Source organism: Scyliorhinus torazame, chromosome 18 (assembly GCF_047496885.1).
Source record: "Scyliorhinus torazame isolate Kashiwa2021f chromosome 18, sScyTor2.1, whole genome shotgun sequence".
NCBI classification, from domain to species: Eukaryota; Metazoa; Chordata; class Chondrichthyes; order Carcharhiniformes; family Scyliorhinidae; genus Scyliorhinus; species Scyliorhinus torazame.
The window spans coordinates 21,541,008-21,560,928 of NC_092724.1; the positions used below are offsets into that span (position 1 = coordinate 21,541,008).

The 19,921-nt window shown below is 50.7% G+C and overlaps 1 protein-coding gene across 3 annotated transcripts in view; it reads left to right on the top strand.

Annotated features, from left to right (window-relative positions):
• Window positions 1–19,921, top strand: part of LOC140395024 (anoctamin-8-like) — a 172,031-nt gene that overhangs the window by 55,839 nt on the left and 96,271 nt on the right. For all 3 annotated transcript variants that reach the window (XM_072482345.1, XM_072482344.1, XM_072482346.1), the window contains exons 2-6: window positions 1,265–1,375; window positions 10,628–10,760; window positions 11,007–11,145; window positions 15,483–15,579; window positions 18,113–18,229. In XM_072482345.1, coding sequence (XP_072338446.1) covers window positions 1,265–1,375; window positions 10,628–10,760; window positions 11,007–11,145; window positions 15,483–15,579; window positions 18,113–18,229 — 597 coding nt within the window. The remainder of the gene's footprint in view (window positions 1–1,264; window positions 1,376–10,627; window positions 10,761–11,006; window positions 11,146–15,482; window positions 15,580–18,112; window positions 18,230–19,921) is intronic.

Consider the following 19,921-nt stretch of genomic DNA (forward strand, 5'->3'; position numbering starts at 1 on the left):
TATGGATTGCAGTGGTTCAAGAAGGCAGCTCACCACCACCTTCTCAAGGGCAATTAGAGACGGACAACAAATGTTGTCCTAGCCAGCGAAGCCCACATCCCGTAAAAGATTAATTTAAAAAAGATTGCGCTGGAGGTGGGTAAGATTACATTGGAGGAAAAGGTTGCATTTTGGGTGAGGTTGCACTGAGGTGGATAAGGTTACATTGGGGGTGAGGTTGCACTGGGGTGAGGTTGCACTGGGGTGGGTAAGGTTACATTGGATGATTAGGTTGCATTGGGGGTGAGGTTGCATTGGGGTGAGGTTGCACTAGGGTGGGTAAATTCCATTGGATGATTAGGTTGCATTGGGGGTGAGGTTACACTGGGGTGGGTAAGGTTACATTGGGGGTGAAGTTGCACTGGGGTGAGGTTGCACTGGGGTGGGTAAGGTTACATTGGATGATTAGGTTGCATTGGGGGTGAGGTTGCACTGGGGTGGGTACGGTTACATTGGGGGTGAGGTTGCATTGGGGGTGAGGTTGCACTGGGTGAGTAAGGTTACATTGGGGGTGAGCTTGCATTGCGGGTGAGGTTGCACTCGGGTAGGTAATGTTACATTGGAGGATGAAATTGCATTGGGGGTGAGGTTGCACTGGGGTGGGTACGGTTACATTGGGGGTGAGGTTGCACTGGGGCGAGTAAGGTTACATTGGGGGTGAGCTTGCATTGGGGGTGAGGTTGCACTGGGGTAGGTAATGTTACATTGGAGGATGTAATTGCATTGGGGGTGAGGTTGCACTGGGGTGGGTACGGTTACATTGGGGGTGAGGTTGCATTGGGGTGAGGTTGCAATGACATGGGTAAGGTTACATTGGGGGTGAGTTTGCATTGGGGTGAGGTTGCACTGGGGTGGTTAAGGTTACATTGGATGATAAGGTTGCATTCGAGGTGAGGTTGCACTGGGGTGGGTAATGTTACATTGGGGGTGAGGTTGCATTGGGTGTGAGGTTGCAATGACATGGGTAATGTTACATTGGAGGATGAAATTGCATTGGGGGTGAGGTTCCACTGGGGTGGGTAAGGTTACATTGGGGGTGAGGTTGCATTGGGGTTGAGGTTGTACTGGAGGGGTGAACACATTCTCAAAACCTCATCATTTAAAACAAACTCATAATTGCACACAAAACCTCAATGGTTTTGTATCCCCCTCCCTCCCCCTCTCTCTCTTGTGAGATTAATTGTGCTCTGTACTGTCTGCTGATCCTGTTTTTATATTCCCACAGATAAACTATTTGGCAAAAGTTTCCTCCAGGCAGGACGTTACATCATGTCCCATAAATCATGGATGAAGACAGTTCCAACAGAGAATTGTGATGTATTGATGACATTTCCAGGTATGACTAACACCTTCATTAATAGTAACAAATTCAGAGATAATTGCCAAGGTGAATTTTCACAGCTCTGTATTTGCAGGTTTGGAGGTGGGTACGGGGGAGGGGGGGCTGGGAAAATAATGGGAATCTGGATTCTCATTGTATTCCTGCCGCCATGAACATTCCCGAGACAGGAGGGGAGCAGGAACAGCAACCACAGAGGCAGCTCTGATTCAACTAATTGGGAAACAATTCACATTCTGAGTGCGTTTACCCACGTGTTTCCGGCGCTCGCAGCCGCGACTCACGGTGTATAAGGGACCTCAGTGCGCAACGCACGGCCAAGGCAGCACATAGCCCCGTTTTGTACACTGGGGAGCTCCTCAGTGTAGCGCAAAATCGGCCTCCAATGTGACCCCAACAGCCCCCCAAGCCGCAACGCACGATTGGAAGGTCCCTGGTCCCAATGTAGCCCCTCCGCATTCCCCCCAACACCCGCGCAAGGCACCCTTAGCCCGATCGCCAGCGCACGCGTTGAGGACCCCTTAATTGGTAAGTTGGGGGGTCCAGAGGCCACAGTGGGGGGGGGGGGGGGTCCAGAGATTTTAAATGCCGCCCCGATCTCTTCTTGCACTGGTGACCTGAGCTCATGGCCAACAATGAAGCAGAGTCCTGTTTAATAGCGGGGTCGTTTTCTTCCCTCCCCCCCCCCCTCTCTCTCTCCCCCCCCCAACATGCCCAAATCGAGTCTCTGTTTCATTCATGCCTGACACCTTCTAAGTGTCTAAATTTCAGGTAATCCAACCCTAACCTGTGAGTAATCTCTCCTCATAATGGAATCCTTGGAGTCCGGGTATCGTTCTGCTAAACCTGTGCCCCACTCCCTCCAAGTCCAGTATATCCTTCCTAAGGTACAGGGTCCCGAAATGTTCATAGTGACTCCGGGTGTGGTCTAACCAGCTGGATTTCTATCCCCTTGTATTCTAGTCCTCTGGATAGAGGGTTCAACATTCCATTCGCCTTTTTGATTATTTTCTGCACCTGTTCAAGATATTTTAGTGATCGACGTACCTGGACCCCTAGGTGTCTTTGGATTTCCACTGTTTCTAGATTTCCATATGTAGAAATGATCCATTTTTATCCCTTTTAGATCCTAAGTGGATGGCTTCACATTGAAATCCACTTGTTACAGTCTTACCCATTCACTCTATCAATATTTTTGCAATGTTACACTTCTATCTACACAGCGTACAATGCCATGCCATTTGTGTCATCGATAAACTTGCATGTGTGACTTTCTATCCTATCATCTCATCGTTAATAAACACGGGAAATAGTTGAGACCCCAGCACAGATCCTATGGGACGCTACTCATCACATTGGACGAGTGCCTGTTGAGTACCGCAACAATTAAGAAATATTTAGCTGAGCACTTGAAACGTCATAGAATACAAGGCTACAGGCCAGGTGCTGGTAAATGTAATTTGAATAGGCAGGGGCTTGATGGCAGACACAGACATGATGGGCAGAAGGGCCTCTTTCGGGGCTGTAAGACTATGACTCTGCGCCCATTATCTGCACTCCTTGTGCCTTGTCACTCAGCCAATTTCCCAACCACCTGAATAACTTGGAGTTTATACAACTGCCGAGAGGAATTGCTGCAGGAAAATAGGGCTGCCTGATCCATTGTACCTGTGCAATGCTCGGTGTTAAACTACATTTTATCTACTCTTAGAATCACGCTAAGCTGTATTGCAGACTGGCTTACTGGTAAGTACAGAGTCAGGTTACAGGAACACTGACATTGGCAACATCCCATCCTTTGGATTTACCAGGCACTGAACTGCTGACAGTGGTAGGAGCCAAAGCTTACAGGAACGTCATTCAACTCTGCAACCAGCTAACTGTCTGTCCCAGAGTGAGGGTGGGCGTGAGTAGGTTCAGATCAATGAGGAATTGTGAATCAGGAAAAGTATCTCCTTTTAAAAAAATAATTTATGGGCAGCACGGTAGCATTGTGGGTAGCACAATTGCTTCATAGCTCCAGGGTCCCAGGTTCGAGTCCAGTTTGGGTCACTGTCTGTGCGGAGTCTGCACATCCTCCCCGTGTGTGCGTGGGTTTCCTCCGGGTGCTCCGGTTTCCTCCCACAGTCCAAAGATGTGCAGGTTAGGTGGATTGGTCATGATAAATTGCACTTAGTGTCCAAAATTGCCCTTAGTGTTGGGTGGGGTTGCTGGGTTATGGGGATAGGGTGGAGGTGTTGACCTTGGGTAGGGTGCTCTTTCCAAGAGCCGGTGCAGACTCGATGGGCCGAATGGCCTCCTTCTGCACTGTAAATCTATGATAATCTTTATTGTCACAAGCAGGCTTACATTAACATTGCAATGAAGTTACTGTGAAAAGCCCCTAGTCGCCACATTCTGGCACCTGTTGGGGTACACGGAGGGAGAATTCAGAATGTCCAATTCACCTAACAGCACGTCTTTCGGGACTTGTGGGAGGAAACCGGAGCACCCGGAGGAAACCCACGCACACACGGGGAGGATGTGCAGACTCCGCACAGACAGTGGCCCAAGCCGGGAATCGAACCTGGGACCCTGGAGCTGTGAAGCAACAGTGCTAACCACTGTGCTACCGTGGTCATGTCAGCTTGAGTTTGCCAATTCAGGCCATGGAAGGAGCCATTCAGCCCTTCCAACTTGTTCCACCATTCGGATTACAGCCAATTATGGCTGATGTGTGTCTCAACTTCAACAAACCAGCTTGGTTCGACAACAATGAACTGCCTGGCTAACAGGAATCTTTGAATTTCTGTCTTGAAGTTTTCAAATACCCCTCAGCCTCAACAACTTTATTTTTATTTTTTTGTTGGATGTGGGCGCTACTGGCAAAGGGCAGCATTTATTGCCCATCCCTAATTGCTCCTGAGATGGGGATGGTGAGTCCCTGCCCTCAACCACTGCAGTCCATCTGGCTGGAGTACTCCACCGTGCATGTTTCTTTTAGTTTGATACTGTTTCTCACTGCTTGCGTTGACCAAAGTTATTTAGTCACAGAGATAGAATTCAACTCCATTTGGGATATTTACGACAAATGCTTCTTTGACCACCTGTCACTGTTCAACAGAACTATTCCCCATTAACAGTTCTGCCTAGTCTATTCTTGCGAATTTTATGCCTCTACCCTCCGAAATGCACCTTACCTAACTTTGAAATCTAGTTTTGTGACTCCCCTTTCATAGAACAAAGAAGCATTCGGCCCCTCAAGCCTGCTCCGCCATTTAACTAGATTATGACTGGTCTTTTTTGAAATAAATATCTTTATTAGCTTCTTCAACATTTTTTTAACATAAATTACATTACACATATTTAACTAAGATTTAACAATCCCTTCCTCAACCTGAAAACAATTAAATAACTAACTAACTGCCCTCCTCTTTTAGCTGTTGACTGAGGTTAATTCCTGAAAGTGAGACATGACCGGACGCCATCTTTTATGAAATGCCTCCTCGTTCCCTCTTAAACTAAATTTAACCGTCTCTCGACTGAGAAGCTCCATTAAGTCTCCTAGCCTTATTGAGGCACAGGTTGGAGAAACTGACCTCCAACCCAACAGGATCTGCCTCCTTGCCACCAGCGAGGCGAAGGCTAAGACATCTGCCCTGCCCCTGTCTGGAGCTCCGGCAAGTCCAACACCCCGAATATAGCTCCCAGGGGACTGGGCTCTAGGTCCAACTGGAACACTGCTAACATTGTGCTGAAGAAGGTGTTCCAGAATTTCCTCACTTTGAGGCACTTCCAAAACGTGTACAAGATTGGCTGGCTACTCCCACATTTGTTACAAGTGTCCTCAACCCCTTCAAACATGTGACTCATTCTTGACCTCACCAAATGTGTTCTGTGAACTACCTTCAATTGTATTAGTGCCAATCTCGTGCACGGGATCGATGCATTTATCCTCTGTAAAATTTCACACCAAAGCCCTTCTCTCAACGTCTCCCCCAATTCCTCCTCCCATTTAGCCTTAACACTATCCACGCATTCTGATCCTGCCTCCATCATTTTTCTGTAAATAGCAGAGGTAACGCCTCCCTCTATCCACAACACCATCAACACCTCCTCCAGCAAAGAAGAAGGACGTATCGAGAAAGTAGGGAAGATCTCCTTTACGAAAGGCCGTATCTGTGTATATCTAAAGGCCTCCTTTCTGGGGAGCTCGTATTTCGCCTTCAATTCTTCAAATGTTGCAAAACGGCCTTCAAGAAATAAGTCTTTCAACGTGATCACACTTTTTTCCTTCCAGTCTTGAAACCCAGCATATATCCTTGTGTGGTACCCTCAATAACGACGCTTAGAATGTAAACAGTAAAGAAGACTTTAATAAACTAAGAACTAGACTAGTGCAGAGACGTGTGCTAACTGCTGCACTGCCCACAAGGCGGCCTCTTATATACGGCTCCCAGGTGGGCGGAGTCCCCCACGGTTCCCAGCCCGGTCTTAAAGGGGACATCACCTTACATGATGACAAGGGTACAGTGTTACAGTAACCGTTCATCACACCTTGCAAGTTTAGACAGATGGTTTTCTCAGATTGGCAATAGTTTCGACCCTGTCCCTAATTTAAAATGTTTGCAAAACTGCTCCATATCTTCAGTGTTGACACGACAGCCGAGCTCATTGAGTATTTCCGTGGTGTCAGTGAGAGTAGCGCTGTAGACAGTGCCCACAGCCCAAACTTTTACATGTGCCTTCCTCAGTCTGCACCCACACCGTATCTAGTTCCCTATCCCAGCATCAAACCTTCTCAGCGTTTACCTCTCAATAATAGTGCCTAAGATTCAACAGGGGTAGGCTGCCCTGACCCTCTGACAGTGCAGCACTCCCTCAGTACTGACACTCTGACAGTGCAGCACTCCCTCAGTACTGACCCTCTCAAAGTGCAGCACTCCCTCAGTACTGACCCTCTGACACAGCAGCACTCCCTCAGTACTGACCCTCTGACAGTGCAGCACTCCCTCAGTACTGACCCTCCGACAGTGCAGCACTCCCTCAGTACTGACCCTCTGACAGTGCAGCACTCCCTCAGTACTGACACTCTGACAGTGCAGCTCTCCATCAGTACTGACCCTCTGACAGTGCAGCACTCCCTCAGTACTGATCCTCTGACAGTGCAGCACTCCCTCAGTACTGACCCTCTGACAGTGCAGCACTCTCTCAGTACTGACTCTCTGACAGTGCAGCACTCCCTCAGTACCGTCCCTCTGACAGTGCAGCATTCCCTCAGTACTGACCCTCTGATCGTGCAGCATTCCCGCAGTACTGACCCTCTGACAGTGCAGCACTCCCTCAGTACTGACCCTCTGACCGTGCAGCATTCCCGCAGTACTGACCCTCTGACAGTGCAGCACTCCCTCAGTACTGGCCCTCTGACAGTGCCGCACTCCGTCAGAACTGACCCCCCAACAGTGCAGCACTCCCTCAGTACTGACCCTCTGACCGTGCAGCATTCCCGCAGTACTGACCCTCTGACAGTGCAGCACTCCCTCAGTACTGGCCCTCTGACAGTGCCGCACTCCGTCAGAACTGACCCCCCAACAGTGCAGCACTCTCTCAGTACTGACCCTCTGACAGTGCAGCATTCCTGCAGTACTGACCCTCTGACAGTGCAGCACTCCCTCAGTACTGACACTCTGACAGTGCAGAATTTTCCTCAGTACTGACCCGCTGACAGTGCAGAACTCCTCACTACCTCACTTGCTGACAGTGCAGCACACCCTCAGTACTGACCCTCTGAAAGTGCAATTCATTTTTTCCAATTAAGGGCAATTTAGCGTGGCCAATCCACCTACCCTGTACATCTTTGGGTTGTGAGGGCGAAACCCACACAAACACGGGGAGAATATTCAAACTCCACACGGACAGTGACCCAGAGCCGGGATCGAACTTGGGACCTTGGCGCCGTGAGGCAGCAGGGCTAACCCACTGCGCCATGGTGCTGCCTGCACTCCCTCAGCACTGACCCTCTCACACTGCAGCACTCCCTCAGTACTGACCCTCCGACAGTGCAGCACACCCTCAGTACTGACCCTCCGACAGTGCAGCACTCCCCCAGTACTGACCTGTGACAGTACAGCACTCCCTCAGTACTGACACTCTGAAAGCGCAGCACTCCCTCAGTACTGACCCTCTGACACAGCAGCACTCCCTCAGTACTGACCCTCTGACAGTGCAGCACTCCCTCAGTACTGACATTCTGACAGTCCAGCACTCCCTCAGTACTGACACTCTGACAGTGCAGCGCTCCCTCAGTACTAACCCCCCGACAGTGCAGCACTCCCTCAGTACTGACCCTCTGACAGTGCAGCACTCCATCAGTACTGACTCTCTGATATTGCAGCACTCCCTCAGTACTGACCCTCTGGCAGTGCAGCACTCCCTTAGCACTGACCCTCTGACAGTGCAGCACTCCCTCAGTACTGACCCTCTGACAGTGCAGCACTCCCTCAGTACTGACTCTCTGACAGTGCAGCACTCCCTCAGTACTGACCCTCTGACAGTGCAGCACCCCATCAGTACTGACCCTCTGACAGTGCAGCACTCGCTCAGTACTGACCCTCTGACAGTGCAGCACTCCCTCAGTACTGACCCTCTGATAGTGTAGCACTCCCTCAGTACTGACACTCTGACAGTGCAGCGCTCCCTCAGTACTGACACTCTGACAGTGCAGCACTCCCTCAGTACTGACATTCTGACAGTGCAGCACTCCCTCAGTACTGACATTCTGACAGTCCAGCACTCCCTCAGTACTGACCCTCTGACAGTGCAGCGCTCCCTCAGTACTGACCCACTGACGGTGCAGCGCTCCCTCAGTACTGACTCTCTGATATTGCAGCACTCCCTCAGTACTGACCCTCTGGCAGTGCAGCACTCCCTTAGCACTGACCCTCTGACAGTGCAGCACTCCCTCAGTACTGACCCTCTGACAGTGCAGCACTCCCTCAGTACTGACTCTCTGACAGTGCAGCACTCCCTCAGTACTGACCCTCTGACAGTGCAGCACCCCATCAGTACTGACCCTCTGACAGTGCAGCACTCGCTCAGTACTGACCCTCTGACAGTGCAGCACTCCCTCAGTACTGACCCTCTGATAGTGTAGCACTCCCTCAGTACTGACACTCTGACAGTGCAGCGCTCCCTCAGTACTGACCCTCTGACAGTGCAGCACTCCCTCAGTACTGACCCTCTGACAGTGCAGCGCTCCCTCAGTACTGACCCTCTGACAGTGCAGCACTCCCTCAGTACTGACATTCTGACAGTGCAGCACTCCCTCAGTACTGACATTCTGACAGTCCAGCACTCCCTCAGTACTGACCCTCTGACAGTGCAGCGCTCCCTCAGTACTGACCCACTGACGGTGCAGCGCTCCCTCAGTACTGACCCTCTGATAGTGCAGCACTCCCTCAGTACTGACCCTCTGACAGTGCAGCGCTCCCTCAGTACTGACCCTCTGACAGTGCAGCACTCCATCAGGACTGACCTTCTGACAGTGCAGCACTGCCTCAGTACTGACCCTCTGATAGTGCAGCACTCCCTCAGTACTGACCCTCTGACAGTGCAGCACTCCATCAGTACTGACCCTCTGACAGTGCAGCACTCCCTCAGTACTGACCCTCTGACAGTGCAGCACTGCCTCAGTACTGACCCTCTGATAGTGCAGCACTCCCTCAGTACTGACCCTCTCACAGTGCAGCGCTCCCTCAGTACTGACCCTCTGACAGTGCAGCACTGACCCTCTGACAGAGCAGCACTGCCTCAGTACTTACCCTCTGATAGTGCAGCACTCCCTCAGTACTGACCCTCTGATAGTGCAGCACTCCCTCAGTACTGACCCTCTGACGGTGCAGCTCTCCCTCAGTACTGACCCTTTGACAGTGCAGCGCTCCCTCAGTACTGACCCTGTGACTGTGCAGCACTCCCTCAGTACTGACCCTCTGACAGTGCAGCAGTTCCTCAGTACCGACCCTCTGACAGTGCAGCACTGCCTCAGTACTGACCCTCAGACAGTGCTGTATTCCCTCAGTACTGACCCTCTGACGGTGCAGCACTCCCTCAGTACTGACCCTCTGATGGTGCTGTATCCCCTCAGTACTGACCCTCTGACAGTGCAGCACTCCCTCAGTACTGACCCTCTGACAGTGCAGCACTCCCTCAGTACTGACCCTCTGACAGTGCAGCACTCCCTCAGTACTGACCCTCTGACAGTGCAGCAGTTCCTCAGTACTGACCCTCTGACAGTGCAGCACTGCCTCAGTACTGACCCTCAGACAGTGCTGTATTCCCTCAGTACTGACCCTCTGACGGTGCAGCACTCCCTCAGTACTGACCCTCTGATGGTGCTGTATCCCCTCAGTACTGACCCTCTGACAGTGCAGCACTCCCTCAGTACTGACCCTCTGACAGTGCAGCACTCCCTCAGTACTGACCCTCTGACAGTGCAGCACTCCCTCAGTACTGACCCGCTGACGGTGCTGTATTCCCTCAGTACTGACCCTCAGACAGTGCAGCACTCCCTCAGTACTGTCCCTCTGACAGTGCAGCACTCCCTCAGTACTGACCCTCTGACAGTGCATCACTCCCTCTGTACTGACCCGCAGACAGTGCAGCGCTCCCTCAGTACTGACCCTCTGACAGTGCAGCAGTCCCTCAGTACTGACCCGCAGACAGTGCAGCGCTCCCTCAGTACTGACCCGCTGACAGTGCTGTATTCCCTCAGTACTGACCCTCAGACAGTGCAGCACTCCCTCAGTACTGTCCCTCTGACAGTGCAGCACTCCCTCAGTACTGACCCTCTGACAGTGCATCACTCCCTCTGTACTGACCCGCAGACAGTGCAGCGCTCCCTCAGTACTGACCCTCTGACAGTGCAGCAGTCCCTCAGTACTGACCCGCAGACAGTGCAGCGCTCCCTCAGTACTGACCCGCTGACAGTGCTGTATTCCCTCAGTACTGCTTGCAGAGCTACGTTTGCTTAGTGAAATCCTGGCTCTCCAGCCCTAACAGCACAGTGGGTGTACTTGTACCACGTGGGCTGCAGTGGCTGAAGAAGAAAGCTGACCATCCCCTTCTCAAGGGGCAATTAGGGATGGGAGCAATAAATGCTGGTTCTGAAGAAGTCACATTTGTGTAATAATAAATGCTGCCGTTGCCCGTGATGAAACGCCCTGAACACAATGCCCACAGATCACCAAGGGATTTGTTTTATTATTCCCACAGATAAAACAGATGACCACACGTTACTATGGTTACTGAACCACATACGGCTGGGAATCCCGGAGCTGATCATCCAGATTAGGCATCACAAACACACCAACGTTTATGCATTCTTCGTGACAGCAACCTATCAGAAGTAGGTGGGAGCTGGGTGCTGTGTGAGTGTGTTTCAGTGAGCTGGGGGCTGTATTGGGTGAGGGGTGCCTGTATGTATTTGGGATGTGTGTGGGAGAGATGGCTGGGGGCAGCACGGGATGTGTACAGGAATCAGGGGGGGAGGGGGGTGGGTGTCGATTGTACGGGTGCTGTCTGTGCTCCCTGTGCACACTGGACCTTGCTGGGGTGTGATCGGTGACCGCACTCTCCCCATTTCTGTCTGCAGCTTACTCCGAGGAGCTGAGGAGACGGGCCTGCGGAAACCAGTGAAGGAAGAGTTTGGGGGAGGGTCGAGGGCATTTTCCTGCGAGGAGGATTACATCTACGAAAACATTGAAAATGAAATCTATTTCTTCACTTCTCAGGTGAGGTAGCCTGGCCTTTCACCGACAGCCCCATTGGCCGAGGTGCTTATATCACAACAGCACAAATTACCCTCCTTCAGATTTAAGCGCAGAATCCAGGCTCCTGGTGCAGTGCTGAGGGAGCGCTCATTGTCTGAGGTGCCGGCTTTCAGATGAGACGATAAACCGAGGCGACCACCTGTCCTCTCAGGTAGATGTGAGCGATCCCACAGCCACTATTTCAAAGGAGACCAATGGGGGTCCTCCCCGGTGTCCTGGCCCAACAAATATCCATCAGCCAACAGCTGTGTGATTCGCTGACAGCGGGAATATTTGCTCCTGCGGCTTGTCAATGGGATTCCCCATTGAAGGCACCCCTCACTGCCGGGAAACCCACGGGTGGGAGTGCGCACCTGACGGGAAGAGAGAATCCCAACAGCCGGAGAATTCCGGCCCATACCTGTCACTGCTGTTTGTGGAGTTTGCTGCGTGAACATTAGTTGTTGTGTTTCCTACATTACAACAGGAACTACTCTTCAAAGTCCCCCCCCCCGCTCTGACTGTGTCTGTCTCTGTGTGTCTCTCTCTCACTGTGTCTGTATCTCTCTCCCTCTCTGTCACTGTGTCTGTCTCTACCTCTCTCTCTGTGTCTGTCTGTACCTCTCTCTCTGTGTCTGTCTGTACCTCTCTCTCTCTGTCTGTATCTCTCTCTTTGTCTGTATCTGTCTCTCTCTGTCTGTCTGTATCTCTCTCTCTCTGTCTGTATCTCTCTCTCTCTCTCTGTCACTGTGTCTGTCTGTACCTCTCTCTCTCTGTCTGTATCTCTCTCTCTCTGTCTGTCTGTAACTGTCTCTGTCTGTCTGTATCTCTCTCTGTCTGTATCTCTCTCTCTCTCTGTCACGGTGTCTGTTTGTACCTCTCTCTCTCTGTCTGTCTGTATCTCTCTTTCTCTCTCTGTCTGTATCTCTCTCTCTCTCTGTCACTGTGTCTGTTTGTATCTCTCTCTCTGTCTGTCTTTATCTGTCTCTCTCTGTCTGTCTGTATCTCTCTCTCTCTGTCTGTATCTCTCTCTGTCACTGTGTCTGTTTGTACCTCGCTCTCTCTGTCTGTCTGTATCTCTCTCTCTCTCTCTGTCTGTCTCTCTCTGTCACTGTGTCTGTCTGCATTTCTCTCTATGTTTGTATCTCTCTCCCTGTCACTGTGTCTGTCTGTTTGTATCTCTCTCTCTGTCACTGTCTGTCTGTAACTTTGTCTGTCTGTATCTCTCTCTCTCTGTCTGTATCTCTCTCTCTCTCTGTCACTGTGTCTGTTTGTATCTTTCTCTCTGTCTGTCTTTATCCGTCTCTCTCTGTCTGTCTGTATCTCTCTCTCTCTGTCTGTATCTCTCTCTCTCTGTCACTGTGTCTGTTTGTACCTCTCTCTCTCTGTCTGTCTGTATCTCTCTCTCTCTCTCTGTCTGTCTCTCTCTGTCACTGTGTCTGTCTGCATTTCTCTCTATGTTTGTATCTCTCTCTCTGTCACTGTGTCTGTCTGTTTGTATCTCTCTCTCTGTCACTGTCTGTAACTTTGTCTGTCTGTATCTCTCTCTCTGTCTGTATCTCTCTCTCTCTGTGTCACTGTGTCTGTCTATGTCTCTCTCTCTCTGTCTGTCTGTATCTCTCTGTCTCTGTCTGTCTGTATCTCTCTCTGTCCTGTGTCTGTCTGCATCTCTCTCTATGTTTGTATCTCTCTCTCTCTCTCTCTCCCTCTGTCCTGTGTCTGTCTACATCTCTCTGTCTGTCTGTATATCTCTCTCTCTGTCTGTCACTGTGTCTGTTTCCATTTCTCTCTATATTTGTATCTCTCTCTCTCTCTGTCACTGTGTCTGCCTGTAACTCTGTCTGTCTGTATCTCTCTCTGTCACTGTGCCTGTCTGCATTTCCCTCTATGTTTGTATCTCTCTCTCTCTCTCTGTCCTGTGTCTGTCTGCATCTCTCTGTCTGTCTGTATCTCTCTCTCTGTCACTGTGTCTTGATGCGGAGATGCCAGCGTTGGACTGGGGTGAGCACAGTAAGATGTCTTACAACACCAGGTTAAAACCCAACAGGTTTGTTTCGAATCACTAGCTTTCGGAGCACTGCTCCTTCCTCAGGTGAATGAAGAGGTACGTTCCAGAAACATATATGTAGACAAATTCAAAGATGCCAGACAATGCGTAGAATGCGAGCATTTGCAGGTGATTAAGTCTTTACAGATCCAGAGAGAGGGGTAACCCCAGGTTAAAGAGGAGTGAATTGTCTCAAGCCAGGACAGTTGGTAGGATTTTGTAAGCCCAGGCTAGTTGAGTCTCTCTCGCACTGTGTGCCTATATCTCTCTCACTGTCTGCCTCTCTCTCTCTCTCTCTCTCTGTCTGTATTTCTCTCTCTCTCTCTCTCTCTCTCTGCCACTGTGTCTGTCTGTATCTCTCTCTGTGTTTGGATCTCTCTCTGTCTGTCACTGTGTCTGCATCTCTCTATGTTTGTATCTCTCTCTGTGTCACTGTGTCTGTGCATTTCTCTGTCTCTCTCTCACTGTCTGCCTATATCTCTCTCTCTCACCGTCTGCCTCTCTCTCTTTCTCTCCGTGTCTGTGTCACTCTCTCTCTCACCAGTCTCTCTCTGACCATGAATCACTATCATTATTACCTATAAAATGTGGTGTGACTGACTCCTTTCCCATTGGCTCATATTTAATCCCCCTATCAATTAATCAGTGCGGGTACACATACCTCAGAGAGTGCGAGTAGAGCACCCCGATTGCACCACTGTTGCCTCCTGTGTCACTTTCCCTGCCAGAGAGAGAGAGCTGTGTCTGCAGCTAATGCAGAAATTCCAAGTTGACTTTTGAAATGCATGTGTTATAGCTGCCCAATCGAGGGGAGCTCAGGGAGCTGCTGACTGAATGGGGGTCACAGTGCAAAGGGAAGTTGGATGAATACATGAGGGAAAGAGGATTAGAGATTAGGGTGAAGAGGGGTGAGAGGAGGTCCCTGTGCAGCATAAACCAGCATAGAATAGTCGGGCCGAATGGCCTGTTCCAGTGCTGTAAAATTCAACGTAACTGGGTGTAACTCTGCTGAGTCCTCCCGAGCCTGGATTAGACATAAATGGTTCAAGGTATTGTTTGAAACAAAACAAAATGAAAATTCCTCGTGTCTTTTCCAGGGAGGTGGGATGGAAATTTTCGCAAATGGGAGGAGAAGGGGATTGAGTCACTAAAATATTTGTTTCTTAGGGGTCGGTTTGTCGGGCTGAAGGAGCTGGAAGCAAAGTATGGGCTGGAGCAGGGGGAAATGTTTAGATACATGCAGGTTCGAGATTTTGCCAGAAAGGAGATACAGAGCTTCCCGGTGGAGCCGGCCTCCACATTGCTGGAGGAGGTGCTGGCGATAGGGGGGACTGGAGAAGCAGGGGTTAGTGTCAGCAGTTTATGGAGCTATTTTGGAAGAGGAGAAGGCACCACTGGAAGGGATCAAAGCAAAGTGGGAGGAAGAGCTGGGAGAGGATATGGAGAAGGGGGGTCTGGTGTGAGGTGCTCCGGAGAGTGAATGCCTCCACCTCGTGCGCGAGGTTGGGGCTGATACAGCTGAAGGTGGTATACAGAGCGCACCTCACGAGGGCGAGGATGAGCCGATGCTTTGAAGGAGTCGAAGATGTGTGTGAACGTTGCGGGGGGCCCCCCGCTAATCACGTTCATATGTTTTGGTCCTGTCCAAAGCTAGAGGATTACTGGAAGGAGGTGTTTAGGGAAATCTCTAAAGTGTTGCACGTGAAACTGGACCTGGGCCCCGAGAGGCCATATTTGGGATGTCGGACCAGCCAGGGTTGGAAACGGGTGCTGAGGCAGATGTTGTAGCCTTCGCCTCATTGATCGCCCGAAGGCGGATCCTGATGGGATGGAGAGCAGCCTCTCCACCCAGTGCCCTGGTGTGGCGGGGGGACCTGCTGGAATTCTTGGCTCTTGAGAAGGTTAAGTTTGAACTGAGGGGAAGAATGGAGGGGTTCTACAATTCATGGGCATTATTCATTATGCACTTTCAAGAACTGGATAACATTGAACATTAGTTGGGGGGGTGGGTGGGAGGGTTGGGGGGAGGGGGGCGGTGTGTGTTAATGGTGACTATGGGCGATTCCTGATTCCTTTTTGTCATTTGTTTATGTGAACATGCGGGCTAATGTTTGGGGTTTGGTGGGAGGATGGGATCGTTATTATTGATATGGGGATTGACATATTTGTTACTGATTATTGTTTGTTGTTGGTGGGTGTAAAGTTGGGAGGAAATGTGAAAAAGAAGGAGAATAAAAAATATATATTTTTAAAAATCCTCGTGTCTTCACAGGAGCGACAGAGCATTATCAGGTACTGGCTCGAGAACCTGCGAGCAAAGCAAGGAGAAAGTCTGCATAATATCCACTTCCTGGAAGGGCAGCCTATCAGTAAGTGGCATCTAATCAGCTTGGGCACAGAGGTCCGTGGAAATTCTGTGTGCAAGTGAGGTTATATCCCCCAACACACAACAGGCCTATCCAGTATTGTCTCCCTCCCTCAAGAGCCTTGGCCCTGACGTCTGTGCTCAAAGGTGCTAAATCATCTTCCAGTTTGATTCTGAATTTTCCTTCAAGCCCGCAATGTAATTACGGGTCCATTTGTGTCCCTCCTTCTCTCTGGTCCATCGCTAACTGACTGGTCACCCCTTTACCAGCATTACCCTGGCTCACACATCACCAATAGATGTGGTATCAGGCATGCCTCCATTGGTAGCTCTCTCAACATCAGACGATGAGGAATATAGGAAGAGGCACGGCAGCACAATGGTTAGCACTGTTGCTTCACAGTGCCAGGGTCCCAGGTTCGATTCCCGGCTTGGGTCACTGTCTGTGCGGAGTCTGCACATTCTCCCCGTGTCAGTTTGGGTTTCCTCCGGGTGCTCCGGTTTCCTCCCATAAGTCCCGAAAGACGTACTGTTAGGTGAATTGGACATTCGGAATTCTCCCTCTGTGTACCCGAACAGTTGCCGGAGTGTGGCGACTAGGGGCTTTTCATAGTAACTTCATTGCAGTGTTAATGTAAGCCCACTTGTGACAATAAAGATTATTACATTGGAAAATGAGTAGGCCATTCAGCCCATCGAGCCTACTCCACCATTTAATACGATTATGACTGTTTGGACATTTCAATTTTACACCCACTATCCCCAATAACCCTTCACATTATTGTTAATCAGAAATCAGAATGTCTGATTCAAACACACTCAATGACTGAGTTTCCACAACCTTCCCTGGTAGAGAATTCAAAGATACATAACCCTTTGTGTAAAGACATCTCCTCATGGGTGAGAATGTTGGGGGATGGGTGGGAATGTTGGGGGATGGGTGGGAATGTTGGTGTGAATGTTGGGGGATGGATGGGAATGTTGGGGGATGGATGGGAATGTTGGGGGATGGGTGGGTATGTTGGGTGTGAATGTTGGGGGATGGGTGGGAATGTTGGGGGATGGGTGGGAATGTTGGGGGTGGGTGGGAATGTTGGGGGATGGATGAGAATGTTGGGGGATGGATGGGAATGTTGGGGGATGGATGGGAATGTTGGGGGATGGGTGCAAATTTTGGGGGATGGGTGGGAATGCTGGGTGATGGGTGGGAATGTTGGGGATGGGTGGGAATGTTGGGGGTGGGTGGGAATGTTGGGGGATGGGTGGGAATGTTGGCTGGGAATTTTGGGGTTTGGGTGGGAATGTTGGGGGATGGGTGGCAATGTTGGGGGGTGGGTGGCAATGTTGGGGGGTGGGGGGAAATGTTGGGGGATGGGTGGGAATGTTGGATGGGAATTTTGGGGGTTGGGTGGGAATGTTGGGGGATGGGTGGGAATGTTGGGGGATGGGAGGAATGTTGGAGGACGGGTGGGAATGTTGGGTGATGAGTGGGAATGTTGGGGGACGGGTGGGAATGTTGGGGGATGGATGGGAATGTTGGGGGATGGGTGAGAATGTTGGGGGGCGGGTGGGAATGTTGAGGGATGGGTGGGTATGTTGGGGGATGGGTGGGAATGTTGGGGGATGGGTGGGAATGTTGCGGGTGGGTGGGAATGTTGGGGGATGGGTGGGAATGTTGGGGGATGGATGGGAATGTTGGGGGATGGGTGGGAATGTTGGGGGATGGGTGCGAATTTTGGGGGATGGGTGGGAATGCTGGGTGATGGGTGGGAATGTTGGGGGATGGATGGGAATGTTGGGGGATGGGTGAGAATGTTGGGGGATGGATAGGAATGTTGGGGGGTGGGTGGGAATGTTGGGGGATGGGTGGGAATGTTGGCTGGGAATTTTGGGGTTTGGGTGGGAATGTTGGAGATGGGTGGCAATGTTGGGGGGTGGGTGGCAATGTTGGGGGGTGGGTGGAAATGTTGGGGGATGGGTGGGAATGTTGGATGGGAATTTTGGGGGTTGGGTGGGAATGTTGGGGGATGGGTGGGAATGTTGGGGGACGGGAGGAATGTTGGAGGACGGGTGGGAATGTTGGGTGATGAGTGGGAATGTTGGGGGACGGGTGGGAATGTTGGGGGATGGATGAGAATGTTGGGGGATGGGTGAGAATGTTGGGGGGTGGGTGGGAATGTTGAGGGATGGGTGGGTATGTTGGGGGATGGGTGGGAATGTTGGGGGATGGGTGGGAATGTTGCGGGTGGGTTGGAATGTTGGGGGATTGATGGGAATGTTGGGGGATGGATGGGAATGTTGGGGGATGAGTGGGAATGTTGGGGGATGGGTGAGAATGTTGGGGGATGGATAGGAATGTTGGGGAATGGGTGGGAATATTGGGGGATGGATGGGACTGTTGGGGGATGGGTGAGAATGTTGGGGAATGGGTGGGAATGTTGGGGGTTGGGTGGGAATGTTGGGGGTGGATGAATGTGGATCCAGGGTGAGTGAATTCCTGAGTCCTGCTGAATCTGACCACTCCGTGTTATGTCCAGTTGCAGAGCTCCTGACCCGAGGTATTATTCAGCAAGTCTTTCCCATCCATGAACAGCGCATCCTTAATCGACTGGTGAAATCGTGGGTTCAGGCTGTCTGTGAGTCACAGCCTGTAGGTATGTACAGGTGATGCTGTTTACAGAATTATTGTGTGTTTTAAGTGAAAGATCACCAAACATTTCAGGAGCAGGAAGACCTGTTTCGGTCGACAATCCACGGACTGATCACTAAATCTTGATTTGTATAATGTTTCCTTCCAGTCCTTGCTGTGTCTGGCCTCCTGCACCAAGGGCCCTGCCTGGTGCTCTGCACTGTGGGGCTTTTTCAAGCTAGAAACATAGAAAATGGGGGCAGGAGGAGGCCATTCGGCCCTTTGAGTCTGCTCGTCCATTCATTATGATAATTGCTGATCAATAGCCTGCTCCCACCTTCCCCCGAATATCCTTTGATCCCCTTCATCCCAAGTGTTACATCTAACTGCTCCTTGAAAACTGTTCCGGCCTCAACCTTTCTGTGGGAGTGCATTCCGCAGGCCGATCACTCTCTGGGTGTAGGGACTTCTCCTCATCTCAGTCCTAAATGGTCTACCCAATATCCTCAGACTGTGACCCCTGCTTCTGGACAGCCCCACCATCGGGAACATCCTTCCTGCATCTACCCTGTCCAGTCCTGTTAGAGTTTTACAGGTTTCTCTGAGATTCCCCCCTCATTCTTCTGAACTCCAGCGAATACAATCCTAACTGACTCAATCTCTCCTCATAAATGCTTCCCGTCATCCCAGGAATCAGTCTGGTAAACCTTCTCTGCACTCCCTCTCGAGCAAGAACATCCTTCCTCAGATAAGGAGACCAAAACCGCACACAGTATTCCAGGTGTGGTCTCACCAAGGCCCTGTATAATTGCAGCAAGACATCCCTGCCCCTGTACTTGAATCCTCTCGGTGTGAAGGTCAGCGTACCATTTGGGCAGCACGGTAGCATTGTGGATAGCACAATTGCTCCAGGGTCCCAGGTTCGATTCCCGGCTTGGGTCACTGTCTGTGCCAATTCTCCCCGTGTGTGCGTGGGTTTCCTCCGGGTGCTCCGGTTTCCCCCCACAGTCCAAAGATGTGCAGGTTAGGTGGATTGGCCAAGCTAAATTGCCCTTAGTGTCCAAAATTGCACTTAGTGTTGGGTGGGATTACTGGGTTATGGGGATAGGGTGGAGGTGTCGACTGTGGGTAGGGTACTCTTTCCAAGAGCCGGTGCAGACTCGATGGGCCAAATGGCCTCCTTCTGCACTGTAAATTCTATTTGCCTTCTTTACTGCCTGCTGCACTTACATGCTTACTTGCAGCAACTGGTGTATGAGGACACCCAGATCTTGTTGCACATCCCCCTCTCCTTTTTTATTTTTTATAAATTTAGAGTACCCAAATCATTGTTTCCAATTAAGGGGCAATTTAGCGTGGCCAATCCACACATCTTTGGGTTGTGGGGGTGAAAATTAAATGACGCTAGTCTGGTGAAAGGGGTCACATTTGAAGTGGGATAACTTTCCCTGTCCTTGGAGGGCAGGGTCCAGACTATTAAAATGAATGTCATCCCGAGGTCTTTATTTCTTTTGCAGTGTCCTCCCACTTTTCTCCCTAAATCCTTTTTTTACCAGAGACAACAAGTTAATGTCCTATTTTATTTCGGACCGGCTAATCATATGCATATGTCCTGGTTGTGTCCCACGTTGTTAAGCTTGTTGGTCACTTTCTTTAACACCATGTCAGAGATTCTTAATGTCGGGCTGGGTGAAGCCTTGTCTGCTGGTGGCCATTT